Raw genomic sequence first — 27,031 nt, forward strand, 5'->3', positions numbered from 1 at the left:
ATGTTCACTGGGCCTTTTTGTAAATGACCTAATTTACAGCACTAAAAAAAGTTATTACTGGTGTTGTTTCCCATCTGCAGTTTGTGATAGAATATGTAACTGTATTTGGAATGAGTAAGCATTAGACAAATGGATAAACAACTTCTTCATTACAATTAGGATCTATGATTTCGGTGTAGGTTCTAACACCGTTATCAAGCAAGTGAAGTACAGACTATGGTTGACAAGAATATATACAGGCAGGAGGCAGTGCTTATACAGTTGAGTAGGGTTAAGATCAGTTACACTGTTGTATTTGTAATGAGTTGTGTTTCTGCATACAATTTTGTCAATGAATGCAACAACCGTGTCCATGACACTTTTGGAGCATCAATCACACAAGCAATGCAGAACTTACCAACAAGAATGGAAATGTATTCAATACTGCGGGATGACATGTGCCAAGTTTGGTGAAGAAATATGGTACGGTTTTCAAGATCTGCCCCGGAAACGAGGACTACCGCCATTTTCAGTCTAAATCAAAGTCGTTGCCATGGAAACTAGAAGAATATTTTTTTTTTAAATCCCAAACTATCAAAAGGGACCAGCTCTGCACTACACCTATCTGTGTGACAAGTTTGGTGAAGAAATATGGTACGGTTTTCAAGATCTGCTCAGGAAACGAATTGTGACAGACGGACGGACGGAAGGACGGCACCCATTCCTATATCCCCCTTCCAATAAAGCACAGATAGCAATCCTGATAGTGCAACACGTTTTACGTTAGACACGCGTCTTTCTCTACTCATGTATTAGCTCTCATCGACTGAACACACAGGAAGGCCGGGAATCAAGCACTCATGACATGAGTACACAGTTGATTCATATACCTTTTATGCACGCTTCAGTGACTTTGCCCTAGTCCGCAAAAAGACGTACTGAAGATGGATTTGCAAATTTACTTTGAATAGGCAAGGGTATGAATGTTTATTACGTCATCTTTATATGAGTGAAAAAGTATTTTATGTTTAATTGGTCTCGTAAAGCACAACCTGGGTGGCTCTTGTACATCATAGTATCATGCAAATAAGTCAAATTAAGTGCTTTCACCATCTCACTGCACTCAGAAGCTTTGTAAGTTTAGGCTCAAACTGAAGCACATGTGACGTCTCCTTAGGCAAGTGAATTCGTTCGAAATATGCCTCTGTTCATCCAGCAGTAAAACGGGTACCCGGTAAGACGAGATGGTAATGTGTCTGTTAACCTTCTGGCTCCTGACAAAGCAGCTCGGGTTGTATACTCCGCGGGGAGCTGAGAGTGACAATCAAGTGCACACTGATCCAGTGACCAGGGCCTAGATTTTTCGAAACGATCTTAGCTAAGATAAGTCTTAACAACTTACGTTCAAAGATAAGTTATTTTAAGGCTAAGATAAGATAGATTTTCTAAACTACCGTAAACCTGTCGCAGATCGTTCAGAGTTACGATACCTATCGTAACTCTGACAGAGAACTCATTTGTGGTAGAGATTGAAAAAGTGGGGTGTTTCCCAGTGACGTCACGGGGATTTCCCAGCTGCTGACAATAACAACAACATAGATACATGTAAGTGACACGGAATTCATGATTACATTGTCATGTCATATTGTTTAACATGCACATATTTGAGTGAAATTCTGTACAATCCTACATATGTCCTTTATGTAGACGTTTTGTTCTTATGATAAAAGAAGCCATGACTAACCGAACACAAAAAGCATTCGTATGCCATGCAATAACATTTTTCAAAACCAATAATTGCTTTAATCAATAAGTGTAGTGTTACCACACTTTAGCTATTAGAATTGAAATAATGTGCCCAAAGATACTTCACTATTTGCACTTCAAATGGTCCTCTCGTGAGCGCGCAGAACTTTATGATATAAACACATCGCGAACAACGTCAAGGACGAAAGTAAGGGACGTTATTCTAAATGACAATGACGAGACCTTTGATCGAACAGCATATGCGTTCAGCATTTAACATGCGTGTTCAAGTCTGATGTTAAGTGATGTATACTGTATATTTTTTTTTGTTTATGTCAAAAGTCAAGTTTATATTAGTGTAAACACCAACATTATACGTGGAAACACTCAAAACAAAAAAAATGTTCAGGAAGCAGCACACCCACAAGCAAGTTTTTAAGACAATCTAAGCTTGTTAAGTTTGTTTTGTTCTTTATGTATCCAATATATTTAACGAATTAACCAAGGACTTAAATACAATATCAAGCTATTAGTATTTAGATGATGAAATTATCATTTTTATCTATCTAGATCCATAATTCTTTTCAAAATTTAAAGGTGACACTAATTTTCGTTCGCAAAGGGGTCATGTTGTCTCATGGAACACGCCACAAGTTAACGTGAACATACATATTATGTAGTCATTTTCTATCCTTTTAGATTAAGTAGACCTTATAAACTGATTTGTCTGATTTTAATTAAATCTGGCTGAGGAGCGAAATACCTTGTATGTGTCAAATCTGTTCCAGAACGTAGTTCAATAATGTTTGGCTTGTCGAACAGAATTGCTGAGGATCATTTACTAATATGTGTCCGTTGAACCTATACGTTACGACGATTTTATTGTCTCAAGTATATCTTTATTTTTTTAAACATAAAACGGAAAGATGTAGACTTGACTTGAATAGACCAAAATATTTTAAAACCGGTTTATTGAACGCAAAGATTATTGTGTTGAAAATGTGTATTTTATATTGATCAGTAAATTTCATTCAATAAACTTTTTTTCTGCGAATATATATTAGAAAGTGAATTTCAGACAATGTGCAATCTATGCTACATTTTGAGGATAACCCAAACGAGCATGTCGATACGAAAATCTATGCTTAACTTTTGCTGCCAAAATTTCAGTAAATTGTTATATTTAATGGAATACATGCCATTAATCACCTGTTTGTAAAGAATGCAATTGTTCAACAAACAGTTTGTTAATCACTTTGTATCAAATATTTGTCTTTCAAGAGCATATAGATAACATAGGTATTGAATTTAAAACGAAACAAATAATTACAATTACTTTTGCAAGAAAAATATTAAATATTGTATACAAATATTTGATCACATGTATTTCCTTGTTTAGTCAATAAATACTATACTGTACACATGGGCGGATACAGGTGTGTAAATTACCACCAAAGACAATAAATAGATCTTAATTGTGCACACAAGCCCCTTTTAAAAAAAGCTGTATCCGCCCATGGTATAGTTAAAATTCAATTATTAAAACCACCTGTCCCACACGATTTTAGATGTAAAAACTTATGCGAAACCTTTATGGTTTTTTTTACATATGTATATTGATATAATTTTATAAAATGCTATATAAAATAAAGACTAAAGCATTTACACAAATGCGATCAAGAAAATAGAAAACAGCGGAACTCTGCGCTTTATGAAAACTGTAACATTGAGCAAGGTGTCCCGGGCGAATACAAAGGGAAACCACTCTCAACTAGAGTTTGAACTAAGATTAGCTCCCCCTGAATTATCAATAAGGTCACGGTCATTACTGTAGCCTGCCGACACCTTCCGTTTTTATCCTTCCCAAATTATCGAAAAGGTATGTTGTTTCACACTTCTTCAGCATGGACTCGGATAGAAATATATTGTAAGCTGTCGCCTCCACAGTTATGTGGATCGCTGTCGCGATTAAGAACATTTTGGGCGTAAAATCCTTGATGCGTTTTTGTGTTTTTGAAGTGTCAATTTGAATCACACAGTTTAACAAAATGAATTGTCAATGTTTGAACGTAAAGCAGACTAATGGTTTGTCAAAATATCTATGGAAAAGTATGCCGCCATCTTGGATGAAGATAAAATAAACTTACGACAGGTATGGGGCTATCTTAGATTTACTCTACGATAGCCTACGATTTCCTTACGACAAATTTAAGATAATTTTAGGGCTACGATCGTTTCCAAAATCTAGGCCCAGGGTAATAATGTTAGTGCTCTGAGCAAACACCGAGTGTATGGAGGCTAGGACAATAGAAATACCTTCATTATATATTTCTTATTGAGACATTGTCTTACCATTGCTAGATTATCCAGAATGTACTCTTGGATCAAATCGTTTACGTTTCTGCACATAAGAATATTTCAAATCCCTAATATTTCATGTCGCTTTTGTCAAAATCCTTTTATTATCACTCATGGAATTTCTTAATTCACCAGTTGTGCGGTCCACCATGTTTTACCTACTCCTCTGCTTATATCATTTCAACTCCTTCTAGGAGCTGTTTACTTGTGGGGTACTGTATTAATCATTTCATCATGAACGACTTGAACACAGGGTCAATTTCATCTCCAACACTTGTAAATGCCCCACAAGATGTGAGATAGAATCACTTATCATGAAATCCATTGGGGCCGTTTCAGTTTCAAATCTGGTTCGTGTATATATATTCGTGCTTCGTCTTTGTCCACAGTTTAAAAGGGCCGTCAGTTTGTAGCACCCAAGATAGCATGGAATGATCTGTTAAGTTTGGCGTTGAGACGTAGTCCCACAGCTGTATATTTGTCTGTTGCCCCAGTAGCCGTGAAGTCAGTGAACGAGTCAATGCATTCGTGTTGCACCACAGATAAACTCCTCCTGGTAACATGTAAAATTAATTTTGTTGGATTGTCTGCCATTTAACAAACACACATTTGCATTGTGCAGAAATTCACATAACATTTCACCTTGTCTATTTACACGTTATGTAGAATGTCTCTCTCAGGCAGTTCATATACACCAATGATAAAGTCACTGGAATAAACATAAATTGTCAATGCAAGGGAATTGCCCCCGAAAGAGGTTCCATTTGGTATACAGGCCAAAATAGCTATGAAGCTTTATATGAATGAAACATTGAAAATCAATAATAACGCCAGGTGTTCGCGTGGTGTTTAATGTTACCCTAATGTTATGTAAAGCAGACCATATGACTGGTTGTCATACACTGGCGAAAGTAAATATGTAAAAAACACCTTATCATTTACATTATCTTGTGAGGTTTTGGGTGGCAAGTAGCACATAGAAGTATCCCATCATTACCTGTAATAGATTCCCAATTAAACCGTAATATACCTTCAGTTTCACTTTTCAACATTGATACATTTCAACAATCGAAACACGACTTGCTGACAAGCACACCAATCCCACCAGACCCAACTTTAGCCGTTTATACAATGACAGTCTATTGTGGCCAGGCCATACAAAACCAAATAAAATAAAATTATTCTTTAAGTGAGTTTCTGAAACACCAATAATATCAAAATAAGAATTTCTGAAACACTGATTTAGTAAAAAAAAGTTCCAACAATTAACATTTACATTTTCGAAAGCTGCATTTGACCTTGTTTCACAGATTGCCCCTCTAATTTATTTCCTTGTGACTGATGTCACGGCATCGGCGTCTGCTATAGTTCGGCTCACTACATCCTAGGTCGTCCTGATCGTCCCTGTGTCGGGGTGAGAAGTTGTCCCATTCTACATTTTCCATCACGGTGTTCCCGTTTTGGCTTTCTAATTGATGCCCCTGACCTTGATTCGGTTTCCTCCAATCGTTGTTATGATTGGACAAAGATTATATGCATATGACCTCTGATCACATGAAAGGTCGTGCACAATATACAATTCCTTCAACGATTGAAAGTCTCTCAGCAAATTCTTAGCTTGCATGTTTTACTTCTTAACATATTCTGATTTACATGTAGCTTTTATGACACATGGGAAACGCTCATTCCGCACCTCCTTCTTTGACAGCACTTTAACTAAAATACGTCTTTTATCCATGGATTTGTTTGGTTTGTAACATTCTCCGATTGACCCTCGGGTATGTTACTAATCACAGATATTAATTTTTTTTTCATCATCAAATTATCGTTATGTTTGATTCGAGACGGTAATGATGTCATCTGGCCTTCCACATCGTGAATTAAAACATATTTTGTTTCATCCAAAGGGTTCATACACTGTTACATGTCGACTTTCAAATTGAAACAATAAGCTAACACGTAAATCTATATGCAAAATAATTCTGTGTGAAACCAGGCAGTATTAAAAACAAAAGCAGTGGTTATATCAATAAAACCACACTATGCACCTAACAGCAGCAGTGGTCAATCTTTCAAAGTAGGCCAGGGCTAGACATTCATGGTGAAAAGATGATCTTCACAAAACTGTTGGTCTTGATGTAATGTGAGATCAGACAGACATGAGCTTACCTACGTGTATAGTCTCAATGCTTTCTAGAAAGTTCCGGACATGTTAGATTAGTCTATAGCTGTTCCAGGTGATTCCAGATTATGCTTATACATTTTCTTGTGAAAATGATCAAATTGATCTAACAGATTGTTTGAAAATGTAGTGAAAATGGCGATGGAATGTCTTGAAAGAATAGAGACCTTTTCCATACACGGAGGCTACTTTTGGTCCGATAGTGCCAGTTTTAAGGGACTAGTTTAATAATAGGCAAAAATGTGGGGAATACATTTTGAAAGCACCCTGGTACTACTCAGTGGATTTGCAGTCTGCTTACATTTGAAGTACAATATGTGAAACTGTCTTTTTGAAACTACAAATATATTATCAAAAATTAATTTCTTCTAAATGTCTGCCATTGCTTTGATAAGACGTTGCTTGTATTTACCACAAATCTCATTTTATATCACAACAAGATACGTTTGGTACATGAAATATTTACAAAAACTTTCGACAAGTTCAGAAAGTCATTCTTAAAATCATAAAGTATCCGCGTCCATACAAATATTTCGATGCATGATCATCACGCACATGTATTCCAACTTTATTTATTTGTTATCCATTTAAGAATATTGACATGTGCTTAACACTAACCAAGGGTATGGTTAGTTGATAGGCAGAACTTGAAGGAATCATTCAAATCAGCACAACTGTTTAACTTAAAGAGATAGCATTATTTCTCGTCGCTTATTACATACTACATATATCACTTTATTACAATATAGTTTCCTATTCCCTTATTTTAAAGGGGCACTAGGGTCTGGCGTGTACCTGGTTGTCTAACACTGCCCATTAGGACACATTAGCTGCCGAAAGTAGATATGCTGGCTAACAGAACAAGCATGATAAGAGAGACTGGGGTCCATCTGTGAGGACAGCAGAAATAATCGAAGAGGCAATATCTATGTGCATTTTTGAACACTGACTACTTCCTGTGATCTATGACATTTTGATATTACAAGGGGCACACGTTAATTAATTTCTTTAACATAAACAAACAGACAAAAACAACAATGGCAGCTCATCAGATGCTGTTATTTCGAAATACGCCTGATGGTCATAGTTTAATAGAAAAATGTATCACTGCAGGGCAAGCTTTTCGGATCAAAATTCCCCACCCTTTCATAATTGTGTACACATGAAATATTGTTTATATTAAAGCGTGTCAATTCCCAATTTGAAACAATATGTTAACCCAGTATGTAAAAGAATATAGTGTGAAACAACTAACAAGTGTTATGCAATCAACAAATGTATTTTTTAAAATTTACTAAGTTTACAAATCAATACAAATTATAGCACAGCAATTACAATGGCAGTACACAATACAGCGGCAGTACACTGTTCAATGACAGTATATACTATAATAACAGTAGTCAGTATCATATACTATAATATCAGTGGTCAGTATCAAAAATAAAAATACAGTGGTGTAAGCAAAATTAAATGATAATAGTGTATTCACCCAGCTGCGACAGTGGTCAAGCTTCAGAGAAAGGTCAAGGCAGGGAATCCGGGATGATCATTGATCGTCAGACGAAATCTGGTCTTGATGTGATGATACACTCCAACTAGCTGCTGAATGCCGACATTCATGAAGATCCGGCGTAGAATAGGTCTTCAGCAACCGTTGCTTGACGTAAAAGCCGACTATGCTTGTCGTAAGAGGCGACCAACGGGATAGGGTGGCCAGTCTCGCTGACTTGGTTCATGCATTTCATAGTATCCCAATTGCGTGGATCAGTGCTCAAGATGTCAAAGAGTGGATTGTCTGGTTCGATAATTTACAGACCCTCGTCATTTTGCTTTAATATTGTTGAGTGTGGCGTTAAACAACCAGCCAACATAGAAACTTATAAATGTTTCTGTAACACTCTACCACAGTCCATGCTATTCCGGAAGTTTACACATTACACTAGCATCTAAAATTAGTAACTTCATCAGAAATGCTTACATTAAAAAGTTTTACATTCCTGACAACTAATCACTGTCCAAGTCACAGCTTCTACCGAATCTCAACAAAAACAATACAATACATTGTTTAACAATAATGTTTGCTGCCATATAACACTCTCCCCTTCAGACAAAGAAATTTTGAACAAAGGGATAACTTTATTTGCTCACAAAAGTGCACAATATGCTAAGTACAGTCAATGATAGTAAACTATATACATGAAAAGTTTGAGAAAGAAAGTCAGAAATGATCACATTCAACCAACTCAAGATAATGCATCAGTATTAACGTTGTCTTTGACTTTGATATGCTTGATGTCCAAATCAAATTCTTGCAAAGACAGGCTCCATGGCTTCAGGTGTTGGTTTTTGTTCTTCACATCGTGAAGAAAAGTCAGTGGATTGTGATCACTGTACACTTGCATAGGAAACAAAGAGTTTATTCCAGGGTGGAATAAGATGTCTGATGTTTGTCAACATTTCGTGAATATTAACAAACTGGATGATCAAAGCCTGATGCATCTGCCTGCAGCAGGACAGCTCTAGTACCAATGTCACTAGCATCTACTGCCAATTTGAAAGATTTTACAAAGTTTGGAGAACAGGAGAATTCATGAGAATGGCTTTCATTTTCTCAAAAACAGCCTGACAATTACTGTCCCAAACAAATTTCATAATTTTGCCCAGGAAATTACAAATGGTACATGTGTCTGTGCAAATTCACTTTTCAGTGAATTAATAGTCAACTTGGCTTCAGTAAGTCTCTCGAAGAAGGCACGGATCCTCTCCAGGCATACGTCCCACTCCATGGAATGATTAATGGCATCGCCAACGTAGGGTTCGACACCCTCAAGATTGGCTGTAATGTCTTTGAGACGATAGGGTGTTGCTTGGGCGTTCCTGAGCCTAAATAGCATCACTTTGTATTGATAAAGTCCATCTGGAGTCACAAAAGCTGATACCCACTTGGCACATTTAATTAGTGGAATCTGCCAATACCCCTTCAATATGTCAAACTTGCTGATGTACTTGGCTTTGACCAATTCTGTCGATGCTGTCATCAATTCTTGGTATTGGAAAAGATGCAGTTTAAGAAATAGCGTTCACACATTTCAAGTCAGTACAACATCTGTAACTATCATCATAATTTGGTAGAAGAATGCAAGGTGAACTTCAGTCACTATGATTTTTTTCAATAATGCCATTGTCAACCATGTATTAAGCTTCCTTCTTTAGAGCTTAAAGCTAGATTTGATTCACCTGGTAGGGATGTTGTTTTACAGAGACAGCGTAACGTACATCTATATCATGACACACTGAATGTGTACGGCCATGTACATCCGTAAACAAGTGGGCAAACTCTGACACTTGAGCCTTTTGCTCAGATGACAAGTGGCCTTAAGTGCTTTAAGTCAAAAGTACTAAAACCTAGGGACTCCTGAACTGACTCCCTCACAGTAAACAACAACAAATGAATGCCTTTACCCAAATCCTTCTCAATCTCAAAACAGTAAGTCCTTATCACATTCTTAAGAGTCTGGTGAAACCTGTCTAAAGCACCCTAGATTCAGGATGATATACACTAGAATTAATCAGAGTTATGCCTAACTGTTGCAGAGCCTGTTAAAAAAACACCTGATCTGAGTGAATAGTCTCAGGGAAACCAACCATGGTGAAGAACTTGATAATATGCTAAGCTGTAATTTTTGCAAAATGGAATAGCCTCTGGAAACCTTGTGGAAGCAGATATGGTAGTTAGCATGCACTGAATTGCTGACTTAGTTTTAGGCAAATGACCAAAACAATCAATTATGACCCTGCTTAACGGTTCATGAAATGCTGGAATGGGTTTCAAATGTGTTGCTCGGATTTTCTGATTAGGTTTCCCAACCATGTGACTCACATAGCATGTTTTGCATAATTCACCCACATCAAGCCGTAATTAAGGCCAGAAGAAATGGGACAGAATTTTGTCAAAGAGTTTTGTTCACAACCAACTGACCTGCAGGAGGAGTTCCATGTGCTCAAAACAGGCTTGAGATATGAATTTGGAAGAACTATTTGATTGAAACCGTCCATTCATTATCAGCAGGTACATATGACGGTCTCCATTTCCTCATCAAAAAGCTTTGCTTGAAATAAAAGCAAATGAGAAGCTTGTCAGCTTCTTTTTAAGTGAGTGCCCTGATGGCAAGAACTTTGAGTTCTGGATCTTCCCATGTAGCTTTACTAACTGCTCTATACAAAGAACTGGTTCATCAACAGCCAAACTGTACTCCCCCTCGAAAAGGTAAACAGGTCCAGAAATTAATGAATAAGAGTGCCAACCAAATCATCTAGAATCATTCTCAAAATAACTTTGCTTAGCCATAGCACAATCCAACATTAGGGAAAAAGACCTTGAACTTTTTTTCAAAATTTTAAAGTAATTTCCGAAGTGCTAGGCTCAAGACAAAAAACAGGATCAGCCAAACATCTTCCCCCCTGCCCGTTTAGTTTGTCAACAACTTTAACAGGTAGAGTTTCTACAACCCCCACCTTGATCACCCTAGACACTAAATCTGTCTTCAAATTTACAAAATGGAGAGGTGCACTGGTAAAACCACACACACCCTCAAATAAAACCTCCCAGTTCGCTGATAACTCCTCAGAAAGTATCAAAGTACCATCCAAATTCACAGTTTAAAGAGAGCCAGTATCCCACGAAACGATAATGGGCTGAACATGGGCACTGTCCCCCTTAGCTGACCCACAACCTTCTCTAACAAAAGGTAAGTGCTCCTCTCTCATAACAACAGATTTTGACTGGTCTACAACAACTAACTCAACATTCACCGAAACACAAAAAAAGCGGTGACTTGACATTTACAAAAGCATTCAAGGGAAAGCAAGCTTTCAACATTCAGAAATGATATGCCCTGGCGTTTGGCAATATCTAGAAGTAGGCTCTGATGAAACAGGATAAGAACTTGACGTTTCGTCAAAAAACTCAGAACAAGACTTGTAAGAACTAGATCTAAGAGGGGATGAACTATCCTTTGCTGATTTGTAACCCTGCAAACTCCGTGTGTTACCAAATAATCATCAGCCAACGTAGCAGGCTTATATTACTGTTCCACTTTGACCGTTGACACACACTGCTTAACATCCTCGAGCAAAACCAACTGCCTCAAACTATTGAAATCACGATTCAGTTCCTTTGGGAGTACACCACCTATCCTTCTCCCTTGCATACTCAACAAAAGTAGAACCATCCCTTTCCGTAGCTAAACATTTGGCCGTACGCTTCAGGAACTAATTCATAAGCCTTCGAAACTTCAGCGTTAGGAACCCGATAATCAGAACTCTAATCAATAGGTAAAGCAGAATACTCCTTGAGCTTTTCCCCAAACACACCACAACAACATAGTCCAATGATTCTGAGGCTATTTCGAACTGTTAGTCACCTTTCCAAATGTAGGAAACACTTCTCAACATCTCAACATCTTCTGAGAAGAGGGGACCAAGTCTAATATGCTTGGAAAGATCAAACAATCCATCACCTGTTGATGTAGGGTGAGAGACATCATTCTGTAAGTTCTTTTAGCCTTATTTCCTTATCAGCACCAATCGCAATTTTTCCTTTTATTTCTCAGCTTCTATTTCTTTAAGCCAGAATTATCTCTCTCTTCCTTTTCTTTCTCTCTTTCAGCTTCTATTCTCAATTTTTCTTTTTCTGCTTCCATTTCTCTAAGCCGAATTTCTTTTTCTAATTTCATAGCCAATTTTTCTCTTTCAAATTCAAATTTCTTCACGCCACAATTAGAGCCAAAAGATCATCATCCAAAATTTCTTCATCAACCAGGAAGCATACCAGATTTGATGTCAAGTTTGTAATGTTTGACCATTTCAACCAGTTGAGACTTTTTGAGCATAGAGACTTGTTCCGTAGAAGGTTGGCTAACAAACTCATCTACACTAGACACCGTAGTGATTGTTCACTTCACACATTGTAAGGCAATAAAATGTTTATCCATTTGGCAAATGATATGTCATATATCAGATTTCTATCTCGGACGACCCTCCAATTTCTGTTTCGTGTAAACATGTTAAACATGAAATCAGTATGTAAATGAATTTAGTCTGAAAACAACCAACAAGTGGAAAACAATCAACAAATGTATTAAGATTCACTAAGTTTACAAATCAGTACAAATTACTGCACAGCAATTGCAATGACAGTACACATTGGAGCGATAGTACAATATTATATTACAGTATTTTATATGTTTGTTTGTTTGTTGTTTAATGCTGCACTCAGGAATATTCCAGCTATATGATCAAGGTCTGTAAATAATCAAGTCACGACAGGACTGGTTATGTCTATGGAATGCGATTAAGGCCTACCGTCTTTCAACATAATGGCGACACAGGGGGCCAATGGGAGGGCGTCTTCTGTCATATGCCGAAAACTGGAAGAAGATTATGCCCGACCGCTGGGTCCTATACGTCGTGCTTCATGGATACAAACAACATGGAGATCAACAAGACCAAAGGTTTTTATTCTCCGGTATTCTTAGTTCCAAAGAAGAATTTGCCCGACATGAGGATGATAACAGACATAAAGATCCTCAAAAAATCATTCCCGGTACCTCCTCTAAAGTTCCAGATGGAATCTTCACGTCCGGTAACACACATTGTCATAGAAGCACCTGCACTTCACAATCAATGGTTGACGCTACGAGTTCCAGGTCTTACCATTCAGGATATCAATAGCCCCTTTGCTATTTACCAGGATTACAGCCCCAGTCATCGGGTTTGCCCACCTGCAGCCAGTACGAATGCATGGGTATCTGGGCGATTTCCTGACAGGAGACCCAGAAGAAGCTCAGTTACATCAGAACATGTTATTTCTGCTTCAGCTTATGACCTTGGCTTCCTTGTAAATCCCTCCAAGTCTGAAACCACTCCGGTTCAAGACATCATGTACATTTGAGCGCGTTTCCAACTCCATCAGAGGATTGATTTGTCAAGACTATTACGATGAATCAACCCCTGTCAATTCAACCAAGGAGGTCTCTAAGGTGGTGGATGACTCTTCTGGGCAACCTAACCTCTCTACAGGATATGACCGTCAGAGGAAGGATGATCGATCCAACACCCTAGAGTTCAAGATACAGTTCCCTCCCAACTTATTATGAGACCTGCATAGGTGGACTCACAGAGAGCCTGTGATGAGCAGGCTTTCATTGATTCCTCCGACGCCCAAACACCATCTGACAGACGCGTCAGATTCGGGATGGGGAGCCCATATGAACGATCTCACAGTACAAGGATCTTGGAGGATCGGAGAGAGGATCCAGCATATCAACTGCAGGGAAATGAAGGCCATTGATTACGCCATCCTGGCATGGAAAATACGTCACTCCAAATCGTCCATCCTCATAGCCACAGACAACACCACAGTAGTGGCATAAATACATAGAACTAAAGAGGAACCAGATCAAGTTCTCTGATGATAGAGACTACATGATTGTTTGTCTTGGCAGACTCCATCAGTTGCCTGATTGAAGCGAGACATATTCCCAGGAAGCTGAACATCCTTGCCGACAGCCTTTCCCACCAGGGGAGAAGAGTGGCAAAAGAATGGACCTTACATCCCAAGATCGTTGCTTGGATAACCATCTTATGGGACACACCACATCTAGATCTCTTTGCCACCTGCCTAAACCATCAGCTTCTGGTTTATGTCAGTCCAGTTCCCAATCCAATGGCTCACCGGATCCATGCGCTATCAATGGATTGGGCTGTTTTTTTGCATACACATTCCGACCATGGTCTCTCCTAGACAAGGTCATCCACAAGGTGCACGGTTGCATAATAATATTGACAGCTCCAATCTGGCCCAGCACCAATATGGCCCAGATTATTAAGTCTAATAATGGAAGAGCCTTTCCAGGTTCCACTCCATCAAGGTCTGTTACGACAGCCAAATATTTTTTTTATGACAATCTGCCCAGCCTACATCAAACCACCTAGAAGTTATCTTGCAAATGATGCAGACATCCGAGTACTCTGGACTTGCCTCTGAAGCTATGACAAGATCATGGAGGCCTTCGTCCTCTCTTGTATATGACAATAGATGTGATAAGTTTGTCCAGTGGAGAAGACAACAAGGGATTATAACTAATACAATCTCCATACCTATGGTAGCGGACTTTCATATACATCTACGTCAGGACAATAACTTCCGACATGGGACGATAGAAGATTACAGATCTGCACTTCACTCTGCTACTTCAACATAACGGACTCTCAATTGGAAACCATCCCATTCTACACAGACTAATCAGATCCTTCCTACTAGAAGATGTTCGCACACCTCATATCTTCCATAAGTGGAATCTATCTGTTGTGTTATGGGCACTTTTAACAGAACCCTACGAGCCCCTGGATAAGGAAACTTACTCCAAAAAATCCAGGAAAGACTCATTCCTCCTAGCCATGGCGACAGCAGCAAAACTTTCAGAACTCCATGCTCTGAACTATTCTCGTCTCACCAATGATCAACGTTGGACCTCACTTACTCTAAGATCGCTCCAAGACTTAGAAGCCCAAATCAGTCTACCACCATGGGGCCGTTGGGCCATAGACACTTTACCATTCCTGCCTTGGGGCCGACAGAGGATCACCCAGACATACTTCTCTGTCGCATCAGATCTGTCAAATTCTACCTCTCGGCTAAAGACCCTCATAGATGCCATTAAAGGAGACTATTCATATTCTGCAAGCCTCGTTACAAAAAGGACATCACCAAGGCTATGGTAGCGGGCTGGCTTAAGTCTACCGTTACAGCGAGTATTACGTAGGCACAACATTCCACTCACTGTCTTGGATCCAGCGCGGCTAATGAGATCAGAGCTCTAGAAACGAGTCTCGCTTCACTGACATCCATTTCGGTGGAACAAGTGGTGTCTAGCTGTCAGTAGGCCTCACCTAAAACCTTCACCAGATTTTACTTGCGTGACATGCAGCTGGACCTAGAGGGCATAATTATATTGCCTTGGGACCATTGTCGAGGCACAAACTATCACCCACCAATAGTTTCCAAGCAAGGATCCAACACCGGAAACATCAGAGGATGAGTACACCCTTGATTATCCTGTCTATTAGGTGTAGGATGGATGGAGCACCTTAAGTATCAACTGCTTCAAGAACTAGTTGCAGATGACCGGAATTGACGTCAGAGCCGGAAGAGATAGAAACCAGTAGTGACGTCATCACCGGAAATAGCAGCACATTGTCTATCTCATCGGGAAATGACGTCTTCTGGAGGAAATGGACCATAAGACACGCCATTATCAAATAAAAGGGAACTGACAAACCAGAAGTGACACCAGAACCGGAAGTGAGGTCAAAACCGGAAGTGCATCAGCACCGGAAATAGTGTCATAAATCAATTTTTAACATGAAATGACGTCATTTGGTAGAAATAGACCAGAAATGACGTCATTATTACGAACAAGATCAGCAAATATAATAATAATTCTGATGAAGGTATCACGCATTTGACTGATTCCTGATGCATTCTGATTTTGAGTCCTCAAGAGAAATTTCTGGCGAAATTATCTCGGGTGAGGATTAGAATCAGTGATTTAATGGTTTCCAGAAGAGGATTACTGCCAATTACTACAGGCAGATCCAGCCGGGTCCCTTCTGGTATATTCTGGCAAAGATGTGATAGAGGTAGAGAACTCGCAAGAATTATCGAACAATAGTTATCATTGTTAATGATTTTAGATACTACCTCTATTACACCAGGAGTACTCCCACCCACCTCCCCAATTCATCTACCTCTAGTGGTTAGATGCTGGGAAGAAGTGAGGTTTCCTGCCATTATGCACGTCATAGCTTGAGTTGCAATAGTGCTACTCGGGAACAACAGTGAAGAGGACGTCTGTTGAAAATTTGAAAATTTAGTAAGTGTGACTGAAGCCAAAATACATACAGGATGTATGGAAAAGATGTAACAGAGGTAGTATTCTTAGAATTATTAACAATGATAACTATTGTTCGATGTTTAACAATAAAATGCACTGCCATGTAACAATATCATTTTATCAAGACGGTTTGTGAGTACAAATTGCATTAGGACAGATCACTAAACCACAAAATGAAACCCTCATTTGAACTTTAGTTCGACTTGTTATCGCAAAATCTACAAAAAAAACATCATAACAAAACCCACCAGCTGAGCGCTTTGACTTTCAAAGAAACCAGAAAGTGTTATGCTCTGGATACAAATCCTACCCTTGCTTGTCCAATTTGTCCTACCAAAAGTCCAATTGGTTGCCATGGAAACACAGAGAGGCATATAAAGTTATTGTATTTCACCCGGCACCAGTTCTGTGAATGCCTTATGTGTATACAAAGTTACTTGAAGAAATATGGAATGGTTAATGGTTAATTTCATTTGGATGGTGCATTATAAAAAAGAAAGAAAAAGCAGCAATGCTGTTCAGTTGATATACTCCAAAACAGCAACGACCCTCATTTTTCAGGCAAATAAATGGCATATATAATACAACAATGACTACTCCCTTGTCATCCATGTTTCATGGTATAACCCTACACCTGTGTAATTGTCGCCATTCACTTGATGATCAGTCAATGAATTTATTATAGATATAATTAGTGGTAGTACCACTCAGATTACCTGACAAAGGTTCCCAATGGGGATTTTTCGTGTCTGGGCCGGGGTAATTATTCAACCTCAGATATAAATTTAGATCTGATGTGGTAAATGTATTACATGTTTTGTAATATGCACTGACAGCGCAGCCAGAGAGGTATGATCAGTTGAGTTACGAAAATAAAATCATAAAATCGCTCAAAATATCCAAAGATTTAATAAAGCAAACGGAATACATCCATGTATGGCCGCGAAATGTTAATGTTTAAAAAAACACCCTTCGTTCAAGGGAAGGCCCAATACAATTTGATTGGTTGCTCATTGTTATCTAACTAAAAAGATATATATAATGTTATGAGATTGGTACAAAGACACGAGATATCGAACAAGTTTGTACAGCTGCAGATGTATGGGATATGTTTCCTTCATATGCATATTAATGTATACATTCCTCGAACAAGGTAATTGCCTAATGCATATAACTTTTGCCGGTTTGCCTTCATTTGAACAGAATCACTCCAGTTCTGGTTAACCTTATCATTTGGAAGTTCCTCGATGCGAGACGGATGACACTAGGTTACTTTTTCGATTGCAGGTGTGTAAACGTTACAAATGTGTAAACTTTGATTCACTAAGGCAATTTATAAAGGTCTAAATAGTTCAGTCATATTACAAATGAAAGATCTGTTCAGAGAAGTTCAAAGGGACTTAAAAACATCACAACTGACTAATTATGAAAGGATTAGAAGCCAATATATATAAATGAACATTTACTTTCGTTTTCGTTTCATCCTATCATTTTTAGTCACTGGGTGATGAAATAACACATGTTAGGAATTGTTATCATACTAAAATGGATATTCAGATTTTTCTGTCAATTTGTAAAATAACTGAAATATACATTATTATTTTGATACAAATAGACTGAGTGAAAATTTCAGTCATTTTACACTATGACTGCAATATATACATACATGTACGCTGAGATAAGCAATGCTCAGGTGAAATCTTTAGTTTGTGTTACAAGTGAAATTAGTGTAAACTAAGATCGCAGAATAATGAGCAAGTGACTGTTTTTAATTTTTGTTGATCAATGTTACGACACGTCCCTATACTATCAATAAAAGCGACAATTTCGCTTACGGTTGGCGCCGCACAGGTCGCTAGCTATATTGATATTTCTTGGATATCATCCGGCAGCAGCCAGTCCCGGGGAATTGTCAGAGATTAGTGTGCCTTTAAGTTTCCGTTTGAATCCATCACTACATGTACCTTGCGCAAATGCAGCTGTTTGCTGGCTGGTGTGTACATGGTGTATGCTCCAAGAAAGTCGGCAATTAATTAATGTGCATTGTTTTAACTAGACATTGACTTTTAAATTCATTGGCTCGATACAAGGACACCATCTAGATAAAAGCTCGCAGGTTTCCCTGTATAATATATCTGGGAAATCTACACCTTTTTTCAGACCGGTCATGCAATATATATGTTGACCCTTAACAGTAAGCACGATTGAGTGTATATACCATTAGAGTTTTCCCTTTTTTAAATCTGAACAGAGACACTGTCCTGATCAAATTTATGGAATCGTTTTCTGCGTGCATATCTAGGATCATCAGGTTATTCACAAGCCGTTGAGATAATCTGTTTCTTCTTCCTGTTTGTATGCGCATTTGGGCGCTGAATCCACGCTCAGCTTCTGACAATATGTACTCTTAAACACAATCAAATATGTAGCAAAGATAACATATAATGGTCGACCCATTTTCCGTATTATAATGATTACATGAATTGATACTTCCACAATTATCGCTAAAAAGTTCTGTGTTTGTAAAACGATGTGCATTTAGGGTATGTTGTATACAGCAAGATTTCTGGATCTTCTGCTTGGTGTCGCTGCTCGCCCTTCCTGGTACGACTGTGAAATAGTCCAGCTAGACGAGGCTAGGCTGCACTGTCCATTTAGCATAGCCAAGTCTAATTGGCCAAGGAAACTCAGGAAATCATTATTTACTTGTAGAAGGTAGAGTTATTAATATACTCACACGCAAAAGAAACGCAAGTCGAGTATGCAGTTTTCATGTTATTTATTTTCAACAGTGAAGAAAGAAATACTAATTGGGCAAGATTGACTGAAAAATGACTGAAGACAGTTTAATGGATTAAAAGGCAGATGGCATAATTGTTTTTTTTCAAATGTTAAGGGCTTACACAGTTTCGGGTCAATACCTGATGTGACCACCATAAGAATTGATCACTGCCACACATCTCCTGTACATTGAGTGGATCAGACGATTTGTGAAGGCCCTAGGGATCCTCCTGCACACATCCAGAGCAGCTGTGCGTAGTTCATCGGCAGTTGTAGGGACTGGGCGCACACTGTGCAGACGCCTTTGAACCTCATCCCACAAGTGTTCGATGGGGTTCAGATCAGGGCTGAGAGCTGGCCACGGTAGAACACGGATTTTGTGTTGTTGCAGAAAGGCCATGGTAGCTCTGGCAACATGGGGACGAGCGTTGTCCTGATGGAAAAAAAGTTGTTGATGTTGTGCAAAAAAATGGAACAACGTGGGATCTGATCACTTGGTCGATATACCGCTGAGCAGTGACGCCGTGTCCCCGACCGTGAATAAACATTCAGAAAGCACATTGGTCCAAGTCTCGCATTTAGTCCAATCCCTGCCCATATCATGACGCTAGGTCCACCCAATGGATCCCTTTCTACAACGTTTCCGTCAGCGAAACGATCACCTCTACGCAGCCAAATTCTGACTCTTCCGTCTGCATGGGAGACACAAAAGCGACTTTCATCACAGAGGATGACACGCCTCCACTCACGATGACGCCAATTGTGATGACCCTGTGCCCACTGAAGTCGTGCTTGTCGATGCCGTGGTTGGAGAACAGGACGACATACTGGTCGGCGACATCTGAGGTTGTTGGAATAGAGACGTCGGATCACAGTGTTGCGGCTAATGTGTCGATTATGTGTTCCTATGGTCTGTCGAGCACTTTCACTTGCAGTTTGGAACGGATGTCGCTGGTGTTGACGGGTAATCTGCCGATTCTGTCGAGGTGTGGTGACCCTAAGGCGATCGCTCCGAGGAAGGTCATCTGTGGTCTGTGTTGCATTGTATCGATGCAGCAGGCGGAAAATTGTGGTTATGTAAACGTTGAAATGACGGGCAACATCTTTGACAGACTCTCCAGCTTCCAAACGTCCGATATCCTGGTTTCTCTGAATGTGAGTTAGGCGTGGCATTGTTGACCCAGGAGTGGTAGATCCAAGAATCGGCCACAGTTTTATACCCACTAGAGTTCGTGACACTTCGTGCATTTTCGATTTCGCGAGAAATGGGTGCGTGATACCCACATATTCATTGAAATGGTGCGTTTTAGCGATTCGTTTGTTATATTGCGTTTTTAATCGGGGCTTCCAAAATGCCATCAGGCTTCACTACATGCTAAAACTCGTATCAATTTATGATTCCGTGTTTGTTACCTATTTGCTAAAAAAACACTTGTGTTTCTTTTTCGTGTGGGTATAGATACGGGAATTCCGTTCTGCTGTCAGTCACAGTAGGTCTTTGATTTCTTGTGAAAAAACATAAGCATGGCTGGTTATCGTTGGCGACAAGGTATTGGCTTGTAAGAGACGCGAAAGTAGCTTGAAAGTGGCACGATATTTGCGAGTTCTTGTTAAGGTGCGAAGGTGCAAAAGTGTCTCGAAACTGGCGGAATAATACCACGTTAGTGCCTCGTTAGTGGCGGGAAAGTGGCACGATAGCGCTTAAAAGTGGCGCAATAATGTCTGGAAAGTGGGGTGATAGTTTCGAAAAAGTAGCGCGATAGTGGCGTAAAAATTGCGGGATAGGGGCGTGCACATGACACGATCTGGATACATTTTATCGTGATGGGGCAAATATCTGGAAAGTTGAGCTGTTTCAAGTTAACGCCTCACAAGTGGTGCAATAATACCGCGTTAGTGCCGCATTAGTGGCGGGAAACTTTCGCGAAATTAGGGGAAGTTACATGTTAAATGTAGTGTGTGTCAGTGCCCTCACGAATGTCCAGAACATTTCACTGTCGATTGTCTTGAAAAGGGTTTATTTGATTCAGGTATAAAGTTGGAAGGTGGCAGGATTTCTGTGTTTTCAGATAGCTTTCAATCCATATTCAGATGAGACGCAAGTCAGGGCTCAAATCGCCCTCGTGTCGCTTTGCTATAGGTACAGCCACTCTTTTAGAAACTGACCCTTCTCTAACCATCAAGCTTGTCATGTTTATTTGTTTATACAAAGGCGGATAACTCTTGCAGCCACAGAGAACTGCTAAAATTTGACCACAGCAGCGTTCGGCATGTTACTAACGCTTCAATCATTTAATGCCACAAGACTATATTCACTAAAATTGGCATCATTTATTTATCTTTTTTATAATTTAGACAATCTTGTTTTTCTTAATAAACAAAACAAAATAGTATAACCTTGCTTGATAATAAAAATATTTAATTATACTCAAATATTTGATCACATGTAGTTACTTGTGAAATGAATAACTTTGGCTTCAATGACAACTGTTTTTAATAGGCAAAGGGCTTGTCGGACAATGACACACATATATTCAAAGAGGGTCCACTGAGTGGCACTCTCAATCAGATTATGAACTAACATTAGCTTCCCTGAGTTATCCAAAAAGTCACAGTCATTACTTTAACTTGAAGACACCTCCTGTTTGCACCCTTCCCAAATTATCGGAAAGACCTGTTGTTTTAGACATCTTTCAGCAAAGAGTCACATGGAAATAAACTGACGTCCAAAAGAAACTTTACCAACTGAAAATATAAATTTCAGACAAAGTATACATTTTTTTTCGATGAAGTCTATCTAAAACACATAACCTAAATACAGCAATAGTGTATGCAGAAATGTTAATCGTCTGTTACATGTTTGCGACATAACACGCGAAAAAGTGAAAAACACGTGCACCCCGGACAACTGCAAATGCACGTGCGGGTAAGGGTATAAAACGATTGCAACGGCAAGTCAGACATCCACAGTGATAAAACAACACAAAAGAAATGTCATGACTCACAGTCGAACAACGTGAACGAGCCTTTTGTATGGTACAGATGGGAGCCACCCACGCCCATATTGCACGAACCTTCGGTTGCTCCCGTGTTGCCGTTACCAACTTGATGCAACGTTACATACAGACAGGGCGGACCGCTGACAGGCCAAGAACAGGCAGACCCAGGGTGACCACGCCCCATGATGACTGTTACTTGCGTCCCTTGCACCTCCGAAATCGCTTCCTGACATTGACGTCATCGGCGACAAATGCCTTAGGTCACAGGGTTAGTCGACAGACAGTGGCCAGGAGGGCTCATGAAATCAGGGCTTTTAGGCCATACAGAGGACAGCTATTGATAGCGCAACATCGTCGTCTGCGATTGAGATGGGCCCGGTCTGTACGACGTTGGCAATGACGTGACTGGCAGAGGGTTGTCTTCACTGACGAAAGTCGATTCTGTATGTTTAGGGCTGATGGAAGACAACGTGTTTACCGCCGAAGGGTTGAACGAATGGCGGCGTGTTGCGTGCAGGAGGTCGTATCATATGGTGGAGGGAGTGTCATGGTGTGGGGAGGGATCTGTGGGCAGGAGAGGACACCGCTGGTCATTGTTGACGGAAACAGCTCAGCGGTACATGGATAGCATTCTTCGTCCAGTTGTCCTACCATTTCTCCAACAGCAGCCACGTGGTGTCATTTATCAGAATGACAACGCTAGAGCCCATACAGCCAGAATTGCCACTAACCATCTCACAGCCAACAACGTCAACAGCCTGCCGTGGCCTGCACGCTCACCCGACATGTCCCCTCTGGGACTTGATGGATCGTCGTGTTCGACAACGACCACACTCTCCAGACACCCGGCAAGAACTGATCTTGGCCCCCCAAGAAGAATGGCGTCAAATCCCATGTGACCTCATGACTTTTTCAGTGCGTCGAAGAGTTTTCGCGTGTATTGAGGCATTTGGTGGTCACACACGCTACTAATGACTTGTTATTGAACGTGAGCGATTGTGTATGTACTCTGCCTATTGTCCATGATTCTAAAAGCTCGAGTTTTGTACCACAACCAACTTTGGGGGGCTCTGACGTCATTCTCGGTCGAGGTATGATTGTCATGTTCAGTGTTGAGTATGTTGATATATTGATCTTCTCAATACACTTTACTTCATGCATGTAAGTTTTGTTGTTTTTGAGCAAGAGTGATTTCAAACTCTGGTAAAGTTTCTTTTGGACGTAAGTTTAGTTATGTTGGTCAATATTGTGATCAAGAAAATATCTGACGTAATATGTGTTATGGGTCATTCGTGTTGTTAAAGTGTCAATTCAAATGACCCAGTTTAAAAAATGAAATGTCAATGTTTGACACTAAAACAGATTATTTTTATGAAACAGACCATATCTTCCATGCCATTCTGTTCAGGTGATTCACGGACTGCAGTAATCTTAGGTACTTCCGGGCCAAAAGTAAATAGCTTTGTGCAAGTGGATGTCGACCATAGCCAAAACCGAACATCGCGATCTTAAGGATTTACAATAATTATAGTGTTAATATTATTTTGTGCAATTCGGTTTCCCAGTATGATTAGCATGCAGAACAATGTAAACAGCCCTAACATGCCATAATGATCACAAGCATTACTGGAATGGAACAAGCACATACGCGAAAATCAGATATGCGCTTCACAGAAGTGCTTTCACCAAATAATATGTGAAGTTCAGAAATATATGAAGACATAGGAATGTCAGAAGCCCATTGTTATCCCAAAAATATAATATTAGACTTTTTACAATGATTTTGATTTAAAGGTAGTGTCACTAACTGAGTTTTGGATTATTTAATGTTTCAGAAGACGTTAAGACATGTCCTGTGCAAAAAGCTATGTGTTAGTGATTGCTAGTTTTGTACATATTGAAGTTGCCGATGACATAGGAAACTATATTGCTAACGCAGACACTAAAAAGAAATGTTTCATATTGTCATTATAAAATGAATCTGTGAGCGCAGTATAGCATATTCTCTTATCATCATTTGAGATAATTACTTACCAAGGAACTTACCTACCGAAATTGCGCCAAACACGTTGAACATCTGAACATTTCCAGTGAAAATTGTCATAATAATATTCATGCCAACATAAAACATTTGAATTGAATGGCAGGGTGTATAAACCTATCTAAACCTTGTTTATGTTTATTATTTTATTCATGTATTAGTGCTTCTCTCCTCTGTGAGACCTTTGAACTCTGCATTACCATGAGTATGCTGTCATAATTAACGTTTTAATTTTTTTTTATAATTTACAGTTTATTATATTCAGTTAGGCATAACTAAAAAACATATGAATTGGGTGAAATGCCTAGTATTCAGTGCACTGGATGTTTGTACTGTCATGGTTTATGTTGAATGAATTTGCTATGGCTATTGCCTTTACAGAGGATGCAAGGGCAAGGTTGTGCCAGTCGCCAAAGGCGTGATTATTTGCCGTGCAGAAATGCGTCCCTTAGGCATGAGTGACCCTTTTTATGTTTCTATGTTTGACAGCACCCTACCGACGCTCGTGGGTTTCACCAAAGTGGCAAATGTGTAAGACATGCATCTCTTCGAGCTGTCCACTAACATTAAGCCGATCCACTGGTTGTAACTGAAATATTGTTTTAATCGTCATTATACCAAACTCATTCATTTTCAGATGATGCAATGATTGGTGAGACTGTAACTCTGTCCTGCAGACTCCCACAGCCTGCAGTCAGGGAGTTCACTGTTTGGAATAGTAACTGGAGCATACCCCTGGCCCATGTGACGAACTTCAAAGATGCAAATATTGTCAGTGAGGTATACAGATCAAGACTTACTCTGAGATTTCATGGAAAGGATCTGTTGATACTTGAGCTGAAATATGTTGTTTTAAATGACGAAGGTCAGTTTCGCTGCCATAGTGGCACTCCAGACTCCATAGGATCCAGGATAGCAGGCTGTGGTCAGCAGCTCAACGTCTATGGTAAGTATCTACCTTCGAACACTGTGCTTCACATATTTCTTCTTCATTGTAAAGATCCTGATATGTATTAGTAATTAAATGAATGTGAGCTTATTCCATCATCGTGGTCCATAAGCACTTCAGTTATGTATGATTTCCCAAGATCTATCACACATACCTGATATACTTGCACATGCAATGTCATCAATGCCGTTAATGGACGTATGCTCATGAATATGCTCTGTGTACTTTTTGCATATCGGCATATATTGACATATTTCACAAGGCTTCACAAGGAAACAAGTGTAGCGAGTGAAAGATCATAACATTAACAATGTAAAAACACAATAACCTAAACTCTTATCAACAGAATGGGCCATCACTAAGATCTCGATCTCTCTACAACAAGAATAGATAGTGACTGAATATTGTTATCTGGGAAAGGCGATAATTGGTACACATATGACAACTTTATTCATATTAATAAACAATTCAATCAAAACACTGACATGAAACTTACATGGATTGAAAACCCTCAAAAATGCATTTGTAAGTAATTATGGTGTCCAATCCTATTGCAAGTGTCTTCCTCATACACACTACACCTTTGCGCAAAACTCCCTACATCTGTTTAGCAATTATTCAGATTACCATCAGTCATCATCCATAGTTGCTGCTTTCAATATATATATAGTTCAAATATAAATAACCATAAGCATTATTTAACACATGTTATATTTGGGATAACACTTTCTTAGTAAAGTACAGATTCTAGTACTTTTTTGAGTTGAGTCCCGTCGGGGAGTGTGGGTTCGAATCCCGGACGGGACTCAACTCAAAAAAAAACTAGAATCTGTACTTTACTAAGAAAGAGTTATCCCAAATATAACATGTGTTACATTTGACCACTTTCTAAATGGCATTGTGTATTCATAAGCATGATTGTTTTTGCAAGGAACAGTGTCATGAGGTATCGCTTGAGACTTCCCGCGTTCTTGCTGACTCTTTATGAACACATTATGTCAGGCACTTCCTTATGTATTCTTTTTAGTTGTGATTTTATAGGAAAATATCAGTACTGTTGTGATCAATCAGATCCATCTTATTTATTACGATCATTGGCTTCTATGCAATCTTTTGCATTAGTGTCAAGAGAAGTCCTGATCTGGGAAAATTTGTAAAAGAAGAGTTTGTGTGATTTGACATTATACGACTTCCAGTGAATATATTTATGAGGTTTGGCGGACATTGTTTTATTTGACCCTAATTACTTTATGATAGTTTGGGTTTCTTAGTCTTAACTCCATAGCTGTGACGCTGGGAAAGAGCAGCATTTAATTAATGAGAGCAGGTTATACATGTACCATGGAGGATGCATTTGAGGGAGAAGGTCGTACCACTGGAAAAGAGCAGTAGACGTGAGTGCGGGATTGTGTATAAGATGCCTGTTGCATAGTTGCCGCTACCAGAGATAACAATTGAGCTTTAACTGTGCCAGTTAAAAGGGATAAAGTCGTATTGTTCCATGGGTCTGTTGAATAAACAGCTACCAGCTACCTACTGTCAATATATCACAACCATATTTAGGCATTTACAATACATATTTTGTAAATTTAAGACGTCACATTTATGGCATGTAGTAAATAAGAAACTAAATAATTAACATTCAAATCGCATTAAGATATAGTATTAACAAGATTCATCTGTAATTCTTAAGCTATTAATATGCGGCAGATAAAGAACGAAAGGACCAGTGTATGTGTCTCAGCTTACTAGACTGTCGAGCTTTTGTAGAATAAGATTGGCCTCTCTCGTTTTTGTGTTATGACAAGCAATACGTGCCCACACAACGTGACAAAATGTGATTTGCTGTGTTAATATGCCGGGGGAAGTTCAGAATAACAAATGTTACCACGAACACCCTTCGAAAATGTGTCCAGTAAAATCACAAAAGCATTCCACGAAAGTTATTTGGACCAAATATCGAATTCAAAACATATATTTTGTTTGTCGAAACATTAAATCAGCCGACGGTGATACATGTACATAGTGAGATGCTAACTG

General features: G+C 39.2%; 1 protein-coding gene across 1 annotated transcript in view; it reads left to right on the top strand.

The window, feature by feature from the left end:
• The window catches only part of LOC124118441 (deleted in malignant brain tumors 1 protein-like), a 196,527-nt gene extending 171,339 nt beyond the window's left edge, over positions 1-25,188 (top strand). The window contains exon 13 of the mRNA XM_048398648.1: positions 24,680-25,188. Within this exon, the coding sequence (XP_048254605.1) occupies positions 24,680-25,059 (380 nt within the window). The 3' untranslated portion in view covers positions 25,060-25,188. The remainder of the gene's footprint in view (positions 1-24,679) is intronic.
• The last annotated feature ends 1,843 nt before the right edge of the window (positions 25,189-27,031 follow it).

The sequence above is a fragment of the Haliotis rufescens genome, unplaced genomic scaffold (genome assembly GCF_023055435.1).
Source record: "Haliotis rufescens isolate VD_foot unplaced genomic scaffold, xgHalRufe1.0.p SCAF_18, whole genome shotgun sequence".
Classification (NCBI taxonomy): Eukaryota; Metazoa; Mollusca; class Gastropoda; order Lepetellida; family Haliotidae; genus Haliotis; species Haliotis rufescens.